The 13,465-nt window shown below is 40.8% G+C and overlaps 1 protein-coding gene across 1 annotated transcript in view; it reads left to right on the top strand.

Annotated features, from left to right (window-relative positions):
• Positions 1-10,145, top strand: part of myo7ab (myosin VIIAb) — a gene marked incomplete at its 5' end in the record, with an annotated part of 55,442 nt that extends 45,297 nt beyond the window's left edge. The window contains 11 exons of the mRNA XM_083760124.1: positions 612-768; positions 1,346-1,501; positions 3,476-3,581; positions 4,096-4,209; positions 4,584-4,671; positions 5,403-5,509; positions 6,993-7,175; positions 7,830-7,946; positions 8,148-8,231; positions 9,078-9,197; positions 9,979-10,145. Of these exons, the coding sequence (XP_083616250.1) occupies positions 612-768; positions 1,346-1,501; positions 3,476-3,581; positions 4,096-4,209; positions 4,584-4,671; positions 5,403-5,509; positions 6,993-7,175; positions 7,830-7,946; positions 8,148-8,231; positions 9,078-9,197; positions 9,979-10,065 (1,319 nt within the window). The 3' untranslated portion in view covers positions 10,066-10,145. The remainder of the gene's footprint in view (positions 1-611; positions 769-1,345; positions 1,502-3,475; positions 3,582-4,095; positions 4,210-4,583; positions 4,672-5,402; positions 5,510-6,992; positions 7,176-7,829; positions 7,947-8,147; positions 8,232-9,077; positions 9,198-9,978) is intronic.
• Positions 10,146-13,465: the final 3,320 nt, after the last annotated feature.

Below are 13,465 nucleotides of genomic sequence, written 5' to 3'. Positions count from 1 at the left end.
GGCTCTTTCGGAGCGGGAACTCTGGGGGGTGGGAGGGGTAAAATACTCATGTTTGTATGTAGACCTACGTTTTTTTGTGTGTACGCACTACGCACACATAACAGGAATCCGAACATGGAATTCTCTGGATGACAATTTAAAGGGTTGTACAAATATTTGCCAATTTAAAATGAATTACAAAAATCTAATATTTAGGCAATATGAAGCCGACGAATAGGTTAGCTATTATTTCTTGCACGTGTCATTGCTCAACTTCTTGCTTGTTTTGTCTTACTCTTTTGTTTTTTGTTGTTTTATTTTGTTTTTGTTTGTTTTGTTTGGATGTGTATGAGCCAATCATTAAAGTAAAAACTAACTTGAGTGAAAAGGGGGCAGGTATTTATAAGAATTTATTCTTCTTCCTGCTCCTTTTCGTCATGGGTGTATCAGATAGGTATGAAAAACAAATTAAGTATGTAAGACAAATTAATTGTTATCTATTATGATTTGTACTGTATTGTGATACTCCATGTGCGAAATAAAATGAAATTAAATGAAACACATGCATGCAAGCATGGTGCTTACTGCTTATCTCATGGGGTTTCTCTGTTACTGATCCTTGACCATGGCTGTACCTGTGATGAAGTATATGGGGGACTACCCGTCCAAACGCCTGCGCTCACTCTCTGAGCTCACTGACCAGATCTTTGAAGGAGCCCTGAAGGCTGAGCCGCTGAAAGACGAGATCTTCTGTCAGATCCTCAAACAGCTTACTGATAATCACGTCAAGTAAGTGTGGGCAGCAGGCATGCACATTATACGCACATGAAGACAGAAGACATGTAACAAACAGAACTAAAATAAGTGTCGTGTTTATATAGTTCCAAGAATTTCCACCATGATTATGTTGTACGTGCATGAGACAAGAAAACACCTTGAATGAACCTTGTTGAAATGAAAACCTGCCCCTGCAGTCAGCTGTCCCCTATGCTTCTGTTTGACTGGATATATGCATGATCATGTGATATTATATGGTGTGTGTGTGTGTGTGTATGTTTGTGTGTGTGTGTGTGTGTGTGTGTGTGTGTGTGTGTGTGTGTGTGTGTGTGTGCGTGTGCGTGTGTGTGCGCGTGTGTGTGTGTGCGTGCGTGTGTGTGTGTGTTCGTACATTGATATACATATAGTTTCATTATATAGATATTCTACTGTTAGGTTCTTAGCTTACGTATGATTCTTGGTGACAATTATTTATGTATTTGATGTATTACCATGTTTTGTTCGGTTGCATTTAACAGACGCTCTTAATCCAGAGCGATTTACAATAAGTAAATCTGGAAAATGCCTAAATTGTTTATTGTTGATGCAGGTACAGTGAGGAGAAGGGTTGGGAGCTACTGTGGCTGTGCACGGGCCTGTTCCCTCCCAGTAACGTCCTGCTGCCTCATGTCCAGAAGTTTCTACAGGCCAAGAAACACTATCCACTAGCTCCAGACTGCATGCAGCGGCTGCAGAAGGCCTTAAGGTCTCTCTCTTTTATTCTCACTGTGTTTGTCATAGTTACATGTTAAAGGTAGCGTATTTGTTTGCATTCATCCATATATACCAGTTAGACGACCATGCCCTTTAGGGCGAGGTCCACGTATCTGCCTGGATGACGGTAGACTGCTGGACGAGCAGTCTGTTTTAGTCCACATAAGGGTATGTGGGGGGGGGGGGGGGGGGGTGTGTGGCCAACAAGGGCTTATGTGGGGGGCCAATAAGGGCTTGTGTGGGGGGAGGGGGCAATAAGGGCTTACGTGGGGGGCCAATATGGGCTTGTGTGGGGGCCAATAAGGGCTTATGTGGGGGGCAAATATTGGCTTATGTGGGGGGCCAATAAGGGCTTATGTGAGGCGCCAATAAGGGTTTGTGTGTCATAATGAATTATATTTTTAATGTGCTGGCTGCCATCAGTCAGTTTTAGTTTCAGACTAATGAGAAAGTATTGCTTATTTTACTGTCCAATGACATGAAATGGCACAAGGGACGGACCCCACAAAAAGATCACCCCAAAACTCGGTGCGCGCTATGGCCTGTTGAGAGCTCTAGTTTTCTGCACTAATAACTTTGGGGCGGGCCGTCTAGAGTTTGAATGGACAGGTATCAGTCAAAAGGGAGACATCGAAGAGGAAGAATGGGTGTGGAAGGATCAACATATGGAATGTCAGAACAGGTGATCTATGGAGATCTAAGGGTTTGAGGTCAGATGTAGAATTGATGGCCAGCTTCATATGCAGATCTAGGTGATGATCCAGTCTTCTCCATGTACAGTATGGCTATCCAGGGTTTGATGAGGTCAGTATCGTGATCTTCATATATGGAGACGGCCATACTGTATTTGGAGTGTCGACCACATATGGCATACGCGTAACGGTCTGACAGCCATATATGTTGACGTGAGCTGATGGACGGCCTGACAGGTCTTCCAGGTTTTCATAGTAATCTGTTACCTACAGTCACAATCATTCACAGAGTCTGTGTCACATAAAAGTTGTCCCTGGCATAACTCGGACAGTCTTGCGTAGCCAGACAACTATTCCACCATCTCTGAATGCTATAGAGTCTGGAAATACACCTCCCGAAATCCGAGTAAGGAAGCTGCCATTTCCGTTCACGAAAATATATTTTAAAATATTTTGCAGCAAGCTATATGCTTAGATGATTTCTATTATTAGGGTAAGACTGTAAAGAAGAAACAGAAGTGGGGAGGAGGCTGCTTACTTCGCTTTATATTTTACTCATGATTAGAGCTTCCGTGCTCCAGACTGTATGCAAAAAAATTGCAAGAGGCAACAGTCTGACCACGCAAGACTATTCACGGACTGGCGTCACCGTCACGTCACATCACGTTTGCTCCTCTAAGCGAGTATAAGCAGTGGCGGCCTTATATATGTTTCAATCGTTTCAATTGAAATTGGCCTCCCCAAAAAAAAGAAATAGTAGTAGCAGTAATAGTATAGTGTGTTGTTTGGTTGTAATTGTTCCCACTTCCCAGTGTGTGCACTCACTACACTAGCAGCGCTGACAGTTGCGATTGCATCATTGTATAGCCAATGCTGCCTTCCAGTTATACCTTAAAGTAAAAAAATGTTTAATCAAGTAAGCTGCTTTTGTGTATTTTCTACTTGGATGTGTATGCTGTTCATGCTTTGAAGTCCGATAATACACACTGACAAAAAAAAAGAAAAAAAAAGTTTTTTTCTTTTTTTCAATTATTAATTATTACAATTATGACGTCATGAACGGGGCCTCCCGATCCTTAAGGCCGCCCCTGAGTATAAGTCCCTGATTGGCTGAACCGACCCGGCGGCTTAACTTATTGGCCGAGCTTCGCCTAACATTTGTAGCATGCCTCTCATCTGCCTCTCTCTATTATTCCTCTGTTTCAATCTTATATTTATTTCAAAGTTTCTCTTTTAATTTCTGCTAATCCTCTGATCTGTGATCGGCACTGTAGAAATGGATCCAGGAAGTACCCTCCACACCTGGTTGAGGTGGAGGCCATACAGCACAAGACCACTCAAATCTTTCACAAAGTGTACTTCCCTGATGACGCGGATGAGGTGAGTCCTCATCAACACAGTAAAACCCTTCACTTTATGAGGATGAGGTGAGTCCTCATCAACACAGTAAAACCCTTCACTTTATGAGGATGAGGTGAGTCCTCATCAACACAGTAAAACCCTTCACTTTATGAGGATGAGGTGAGTCCTCATCAACACAGTAAAACCCTTCACTTTATGAGGATGAGGTGAGTCCTCATCAACACAGTAAAACCCTTCACTTTATGAGGATGAGGTGAGTCCTCATCAACACAGTAAAACCCTTCACTTTATGAGGATGAGGTGAGTCCTCATCAACACAGTAAAACCCTTCACTTTATGAGGATGAGGTGAGTCCTCATCAACACAGTAAAACCCTTCATTTTATGAGGATGAGGTGAGCCCTCATCAACCCTTCACGTTAATTCAACCAGTACATTTGGTTCTAGTTTCCAATGTTGACAATAAGAGTAAAATCTATTCATACTGGCCTTATCATAGACAGAGCATTCTAAATTAACACATTGTTCCACAGGTGTTTGAGGTGGAGTCGAGCACCAAGGCCAAAGACTTCTGTCACAATATTTCTGGGCGTCTGATGCTCAAGTCTGCTGAGGGCTTTAGCCTCTTTGTCAAGATCACTGACAAGGTAATGTGACTGCATATCAGTCTAAATAACCTTTCTTACTGTCAAACCTACAGGATGAACAGCTGTAAAGGAACACACTGGTGTCATTAACTGTAATTGTCAATTCACACTTTCACACGTTCCAAGAATTTGATTCTCATACCATAGTGAAACGGATGTAATCCTATGGCTTCCATGAAAACCAAATTGTATGCTTTGGAAAATGGTCGACAGTATATCATGTATATAGTGAGTCATAGGCAACCGGCTAAACATCCCAGACCACTGCCATGGTCCTTTAAACGTTCAGCTAATATATAAATGATATATATAAACATACTGTATATATTTTTTTCAATTGTACTACATGGTAAAGCTGATCTGTGATTCTCCAGGTCATTAGTGTGCCTGATGGCGATTTCTTCTTCGACTTTGTGAGGCACCTGACTGACTGGATTAAAAAAGCTCGCCATGTTAAAGACGGTAAAGGCTAGACTGTAATCAATGGTTCTCAACCTTTTCAGGACCCCGTTTTTGTGACCCCCGTTGTGAGCTTGTAGATCGTCTATTTTAACAATTTTGACAATTTGGCCAATGTTTGACAGTTTTTTTTACTATAGTTTGTTACTTTTGATGATGCAGTAATGGTCTAGCTATTAACCCATTTAGATCTGAGGACGATTCTACAAATGTCTTCATTCTCAAACATTTTCATGTCAAGGACCCCCAAAAATATATGTAATTGGCCGCCGACTGCCATCTGAAAATATGTAGTTCCAGGGACCCCCCAGAAGATTTGAGTTAAAAACATTTGCTCTGAAATAATATATATTCAAAGATTTGTGCCACATTTTTAACGATTCTTCAAAATTGCAGACCGACAAGCTTGTAGCACGGCACTCGGTGCCGCACTACGAGCTTGTAGATCTGCTATTATTCAATAGCTAAAGGGGTTTCCGTCCAGAATGGGTTAAAACGGTCTTAAAAGTACTTAAATTGTCACTTCACTGCCATCTGGGAACCCCCTAAAATCATGTTGGGACCGACCCACAGGTTGAGAACCACTAGTTTAGGTGGACAACAGTGTTTGTATACTTTGTCTGTCTGTCGTTGTGTGAATGGAGTCTTACTTTATACAAGCTGAAGGTCAAGGCAGACTCTCAGTAGGATAAAAAGGATTCTGTTTAAATTCTTACTTCTCCCTGTGTCTCAAGGCGTAGTGCCTTCACTGACATACCAGGTGTTCTTTATGAAGAAGCTGTGGACTAATACCATCCCGGGGAAAGACTCCATGGCAGACTCCATCTTCCACTACTACCAAGTGAGTACAGCACATGATATCTTCTCGTCCCTGAACACATTTATTGCCAAATGAATCAATCCTAATCCCCGTTTCACTGCCGTTGTCTTCAACTATCCTTTGAAGAATCACCTGATAGTGTACAATACGTCGCTCCATTGCAAAATATTCAAATTCTCATTTGAGAGATTGCTGTTCAAACATACATTTCAGATGGTGACCTGCTGAGGAGTGTATCTATGTTCAATATACCCCCACGTTGCTCTGCTGACCGCTTGTGGGTGCTATTGTTGTGTGCGATCCACTTTCTAAATGGACATCTTTATAAAGGTTTCACCTCTATGAACATAATTGCTTCACAAGAACAATTGTTGCTAAAAGAAGAACAGAATATATTTTTTACATGAATAGTTCATCAACAACTTGTACAAGTTTCCTTGTAGAAACAAGACAGCAGTGCAGTTATGCATTATAGTTGATAATATGCATGCAAAATATATATCATTATTTTGGTAAATCTCTCACACGAACTATGTCCTTGTGTGGCAGTTTATAGGTAAACTGCTTATAGGCCAGTGATTTTCAACCCTTTTTATATCAAGGTCCATTATTCAGCATTTGAGCAATGGGCCACCATGAGATTTAGCCTCTCAGACCCAAAACTAAAGTATATTTATTATTGTTGGATAAGATTGGTCCACAATTCCATGCTGTATTGATGTGGTACCATATGAGAGATAACAGGCCTGGCAAACGTTGATCAAAATAACAATTATTTTACATTCTCTAAGGTTTTCTAAGATTTAAGATTTAAGATTTGTTTTTGGCTTTATGCCATTATTGATAGTAATTAATTAATTAATTATTATTATTATTATTATTATTAATTAATAATTAGTGAAGACAGACAGGAAAGAGGGAGAGAGAGAAGGGGAGAGACATGCAGCAAAGTTTGTCATCAACGGGACTCGAATATACACAACGTGCTGTCAGGTCAGAGCCTACGTATGTGGCATGCGCCTGGACCACTTAGCCAGCGGGCCCAAAGAGCAGATGTTTTAAGAGAGTTAAAGATCAATAAGGGTCAAATTCGTTACCAACTTTCTATCATTTAGCTGGGGACCACCTGTAACCCCCTCAATGACCACTGGTGGTCCCCGGACCACTGGTTGAGAACCACTGATTTAGGCAGGATTGTTTCTATATGGCCATACTAATGTATAAGAACAAACTCAGTTCAAACAGGTGTGATTTTTATTAGAACAACAGTATTGAGATGTTTTGATTGCCGCAGATTCAGAATATCCTAAGAAAGGGTTATTCTATTCAGGACAATTGTAATAAATACACTACCTCCCACACAAGTGTACCAGCATGTCCTGTGTAGACACAGAACCCAAATATGTAGAGACTACTCACACAAACACTCACAATCACACAAACAAACACTTGATTAATCTCTCCACACAACTCCTCCTTTTCGTCTTTCTCGCTGTTGGAGCAGGAGTTGCCTAAATATCTCCGTGGCTACCACAAGTGTACCAGAGAGGAGGTCTACCAGCTGGCTGCTCTCATCTACAGGGTGAAGTTTGAGGAGGACAAGTCCAACTTCCAGCTTCCCAAAATCCTCAAAGAGCTCGTCCCTCAGGACCAGATCCGACATCTCTCTCCTGAAGACTGGAAGAGAGTTAGTGGCAAAACTAAGCTATTTCTCATGAAACTAAATATTCAGGAAATCCACAGGTTATGAAAAGTCTTAAAATGTTTTGTCAAAGAAAATTCTCTAATAATGATTACTTGTTTTGATGTGAAACTAGTCTTAAATTTGAGTGGTATTAAACTTAATTTAAATGGCTGATACCTGTGGATTTGCTGGTATTATATTCATATATATTTTTTGTTATTGAATGATACTTAGTCTGCTAGTTAGTTCAGTCAGCATACACTCAAGACGTTAACATTAAACTCACCTAAGTCTGTGTTCTTTCTGCGTTCCTTCTGTGTATGCGTTCCTGGTTTGTTGTTGGCTCTGCTATTAGTTCTGTTCCCCATGGGTAGTTGTTATTGTATATCTATCTCTCCCTGCTCTTAAGGGTAATCTAATTGTGCTAAGCATGGAGAAAAATGTAAAGAGCCTAAACGCCAAGATGAAATATATCCACACTTTTATTCACATTCTATAATAAAATATTGGTTCCGTCTATTTGTGAGTATTCTGACTGAACTATATTTAATGAAAATGCGCTTTTAGATACATTTGGAGCAACACATACTGTACTTTGATGTTGAGCAAAATGTTATTTACTGCACTGATCATTTTCATTCTTTGTTTTGCTTCCAGTCCATCATGTCATTATACAACAAACATTCCGGGAAGACCAGAGAGGAAGCGAAGCTTACTTTTCTAAAAATCATTTTCAAATGGCCCACCTTTGGCTCTGCGTTCTTTGAAGTCAAGGTAAAGAGTCGACCCTGAGTCTACCCCAATCCTAGTGTGGGAAATAATCCCCCACGATTTACACCTGAGACAATAACGATGTATATTTTCTTCCATGACAAATCTCTCAATACATTATATGATTAATACTTTTATGACAAACTGGCATTTTATTCTCCTGTTCACGGTGCAAAATATTCCTGTTTTCCCTTTTTTGTGCAGCAAACAACTGATCCAAATTACCCAGAGACCCTCTTGATAGCGATCAACAAACATGGAGTCAGTCTGATTGACCCCAAGTCCAGGGTAGGTCTATATGAATATAATAAGCTTAAAAGTCGTTGTAAACCAAGGAAGTGATTACAGAAATGATGCTACCGTCTACAAAATTGTACTACATACTGAACTCATGAACCTCGCTGCTGAGGGAACTCAGCCTGTCAAACATTGTTTGTTGTTGGAGTTTATGTATGTAGAGAAACCAATACACTTCCCAGTGACCTTCAGTGGTTCAGCCAACTCCATTCCTGCAAGGTTGGGAAATCCCACATGGGACTATTTTGTTCCTGGTTGACGTCTAATATTAATCTATTTATTAATTTTAAGTGTTGATCAAATGCTTTTCTCAATCTCTTTGTTAATAAATAGAGCCATGGAAATGAGATAAACACATGATCACCCAGCATTCGTCATTGCCCTCTTGTCCAACCTCTGGGAATATGAATGCCCATGCACGTGATAATCTATAGCACTGGGACCCAAACACTGGGTCGGGATCCATTTGTGTGTCGTTGATGTTTTTATGGGTCGCTTCATTTTCTCTCTCTTCTCTATGCTGTAGGACATCCTTTCAAGTTTTCAAATGTATAGAAATCTTTTGAAAATTGCTTGTAGATCGGCTTTTTTCAAATGGCCGAAATGTACTGTATATAGGATGTTAATTGAATGTTTTGTAATAATAATTCAAATCTACAAAGTAACTAGTAACTAACATTTTCAAATAATTTTAGTGGAGTAAAAGTACATTTGTCTCTGAGATGTAGTGGAGTATAAGTAAAAGAAATACTCATGTACAAATACTCAAACTTGTACTCAAGTACAACACTTAAGTAAATGCACTTGGTTACTTTCCACCTGATTTTCTTTGTGTAGGACATCCTCACCACACACCCGTTCACCAAGATCTCCAACTGGAGCAGTGGCAACACCTACTTCCACATCACCATCGGCAACCTGGTCCGAGGCAGCAAGCTGCTGTGTGAAACCTCTCTGGTGAGCTACTGGGCACATATTACTACATGCAGGATATATTTAGGAGATCAGGAGATGTAGGAGATCAAGACAAGAAATACATTAAGAAAAAATGATCGTTCCACGCACGCACGCACGCACGCACGCACACACACACACACACACACACACACACACACACACACACACACACACAGACACACACACACACACACACACACACACACACACACACACACACACACCCTCACACACACACACACACACACACACACACACACACACACACACTCTCTCGTAGGGTCTCTCTTCATATGAATCATATGAAAACCTGAAACTTTTTGTTTTATAATAATAATCGTCATATTCATGTTAAAAAAAATCCACTGTCTATAATTAATGTTTTCTTTTCTTTTAAGTATAAAGTAATTCAATATATATCTTATTTGTTATATCTGCCTTGTGCAACTTTTGTTCACAAAGCCTAAAAGCAAAAATAAATAAATGAAATTTGTATTCATATAATAATGTTTAACGACATCAAACAATTAAATCGTTAATCGCAATTATTTGTATGACAACCATATGAAATACTACTCATTGGGGACTGGTTGTCCGAGTTTAAAACTCGCCACAGTGGTGTTCACCTGTTCGGTAAGAACTCAACCGAGATGTCGAGACCCGTGACACAACGATATCTGGGTAAGGCCAAATATCGCAGAGATATCTGGCCAAATATTCGGACTCGTACGGAAGGCGAGGAGCGAGTCAGTGACTGTCTGTCTTATATGATGATCCCCAGGGCTACAAGATGGACGACCTCCTGACCTCCTACATCAGCCAGATGTTGGCTACCATGACCAAACAGCGCAGTTCCCGCGGCAAATGAACTGATGGATATTCATTGATCTCCCTTAGATCCTGATCTGTCTTTGTAAGGCCCCATACACACATACAGAACACATGTTCTGTGTCTTGTCTGTGTTTGGAGTCACATGGTTTGACCAAACATTTGTTTGATGGGCAGAACACAGCCATCAAACACAAATGTTTGGTCAAACCATGTGACTCCCATTGGAAATGAATGGTGGCGGCCATTCAAATGGAGGGGAAACACTTTGGATGTTGTCCCAACTGGAAATTACATTTAATGTTGCCCAATCGACGCTCCCAGGCTGTAGACTGGTGCGCTCTGTTATGAAACGAGTAATGTTCTGTCTTTTGATGAATCTCCTTCCTGGGCGTTCTGTATGTGTGTATGGGGCCTCCGGGTTTGTGACTCCATGAATTGGAGCTGCCATCAAACACGGACAAGACACCAGACAGGTGTTTTATGTGTGAGTGCAGCCTATAAGATGGCAGTGGTGTGAATCAATCCAGCAGGGTTCGTAACACTGTCCTCTTCCTTCAACACCAGGCCACCAAGATGTACTAGAACAGTTGCATCCATGCAGACATTATGCACTTGTTACATATCTGTGAAACATCGACAGCAACAGTCTGAAAACGTGACGTGCTGATATACTAAGAGAAATGTACTGTACACATTTCTAAGCCTCCTGCATATTGATGTACACAAAACTTGAGACATGCTGGCTTTCTTGACTTATGTGGTGTGACACCATAATGCCAAGGTTTTTCACTTATTACATTCATGTCCAGTCTTAAATTCACCTATTGCCCTTAAATCAGTTTCCCACAGTGTACTACTAACTGTACGTTTAACATGGCAACTGGAATGACTTTAAGCAGTGTCGTGTGGTACAGTAATTAACTACCGTTAAATGTAAATCAGTTTTCAAAGCAGTTCCGGTAATGATGACTGCAGAGACTGACACCCCAAATGCATTGTTCTGTATATCTATCTACAACTGTAGGGTAGGTTTCAACTCTTTATACTAATGAGCTGTAAATACTTTGTTCTTTTTTATGGATGAACCATGATTTTTTTTTAAGTGTGATGCAATCTTACATAATTTCTATTGCTAATCCAGTGTATTGTTTATCAGAATTTGTACACTTCTGCTAGTGATGCGTGAATACATTAAATGTTGCTAAACAGATAAAACAGTTAATGCACCGCCTGGTGTATCATATATATAATAACTGGAACACCCTTGCAACTGCTCTAATCGTGATGTTCAGGTGGTGAAATCCCATCTGCTGGCAATTGGAGTTGAAACCAATAATAGTTCTCAAGATTGATGAAATAGAAGCTATAAATTAAACTTTTTCATACATTTTGTTTGGCTAGGTAAGACTACTACATTTCAGCTTAAACACATCCGTACTTTGGCTTTTGAATACAAATAACGTATTTAATGGACCTTAAAGGATAATGACATTAAAAAAGGGGGCAATCCGCTGATGGTATCACAACTATTATACTTCATTGTAACCAAGATACAGTATACCATAGTTTTTTCATAAAAGCCATTATGACCGCAAAGGTCCCATGCAAACTGCTAGCCTACTAAGCCTACATAGTAGTGAGTGCTCAGTGCGAGTCGAGAGGTGAACATCCCTGTTTCAGTGATGTACAATACAGTAGGATATTTTCAGGCCATGTCGTAGACACTTTAAACAGCAGGCGGAAATGGCTTTCATAAGGAACCATGTCTAAGATGTTTCAAAATGTTATATACTGACATAGACACCAGTCAGTTACAATCGATTGGATAAGTAAATGTCTAAATGATAACATTTGTGACTTTACAACACAGTAACACACACTTTTGGGAAATCAGAGTCATTGGTTTATCTGTACAGGCTACATTCTGTGGCAAGCATCAAATAAATGGACATTTATTACACAATCTCAGACTCATTTTGTAATCTATACCTCAGACATTGTGAAATATAAAGCTTTGCATTGCACTAAATCAGTCTCCAGATCTGTTCTCAGCATTCACTATTAGTTTGGGAAGTACTAGAGGTCACTACGCGTCCCTCACACCTACGTTGCACCGCCTATCCGACTGATTATATAACGATATATGTAGTATGGAGATCTCTGTATCCGTCAATCCCTGTCCCTTTTATGCCCAAAATCTTTTGGGCATAAAAGATGTATTTATTAGCAGCGGATTGTCAAGCAAGGACCTCCCCCGAGTCCCCCCTACACAGGTGGGGATGATTAAGTATATGTTTTAAAAGAGGGACCTACACCCCCATTATCACTTTATAATCTGATCTTTTCTTGCGCTTCTTTTCTTGTTGAGCCTCAATTGGCTGAGGCAGAGGCTGGAAATTGCACAGGTGAAAGGAGTTGGCCCCATTAGGCCCACTGGCAGAGCCTGGCCCAGGTGAAAGGAGTTGGCCTCCTTAGGGCCACTGTCTGAGCCTGACCAGAGCCTTTTGTGGTGATTCTGGAGAACTGTGGGTCCGACCGACTCTATACCAGGCACTGCACTCCCTGTGTGGGTGTGGAACGCGTGTGTCAAATGTGAAGTCGGTGGGTCAAACGGTTCTCGAGTTACGTGCATTACACACACACACACACACACACACACATACACGCACACACGCACGCAGACAGAGAGACGTGGCACATTTATAGTAGGATAATACCGTTTAGTTTGTAAATACATCAAAGATGCGATTATAATCCATCTATTGGCCTGGAAGAGAGGTCATCATGTGGTCTCTAAACTTCCTAAAGTGTTTCGACCCTTAACTCTCCTGGCGGGTCAGCAGTGATTGGTTAAATCACTGCCCCTCTCATCCAGGCTTCCAGCTATTGTCCTTTCTCTAATGCCAGAGCCAACAGGAGGCTCCACCTGCCTTGTGTGTCCTTGGGGATCATTGCAGGCACTGAGAGGTCTCAAAGATTATTTATTTATAAAGACGGTCAAACTTCATTGGAGCCACTACAGGCAAAATGGTACACACAGCCTAATGGTCTCCTAAATAAAGTAGGCGTGGTTTGCTTCTCCCCCGACCTCCCCACCACCTCCCAGGCTGACAACAACACTGACAACGTCATGTGGATGAGCATTGAGAGCATTCTATGGCAAATGTCATGATTCCCATTTCCCAAATCAGCCCCCATCAACCAAGAGTCTAAGACAGTTATGGAAAATTATATTATTATTAAGCATTGGAACACACATTTTATTTCGCTTTTAATATGTCCATTCATTTCACATTCTAATACATATTCTCATCTTAAATAATATGGGGCCAGAGCGCCCCCTATGTGTCGTCCGTCAAATTGCAAATGGACAGAGAGACTCTTCCGGACTCCTCTCAAGTCTTGTGAGTTTGTTGCTGGGATATAACAAAGTAGA

The sequence above is a fragment of the Protomyctophum parallelum genome (genome assembly GCF_964188405.1).
Source record: "Protomyctophum parallelum genome assembly, chromosome: 1".
In the NCBI taxonomy this organism is placed as follows: Eukaryota; Metazoa; Chordata; class Actinopteri; order Myctophiformes; family Myctophidae; genus Protomyctophum; species Protomyctophum parallelum.
Note: the sequence above shows the minus strand (reverse complement) of the source record. Positions and strands in the feature narration are given on the sequence as shown.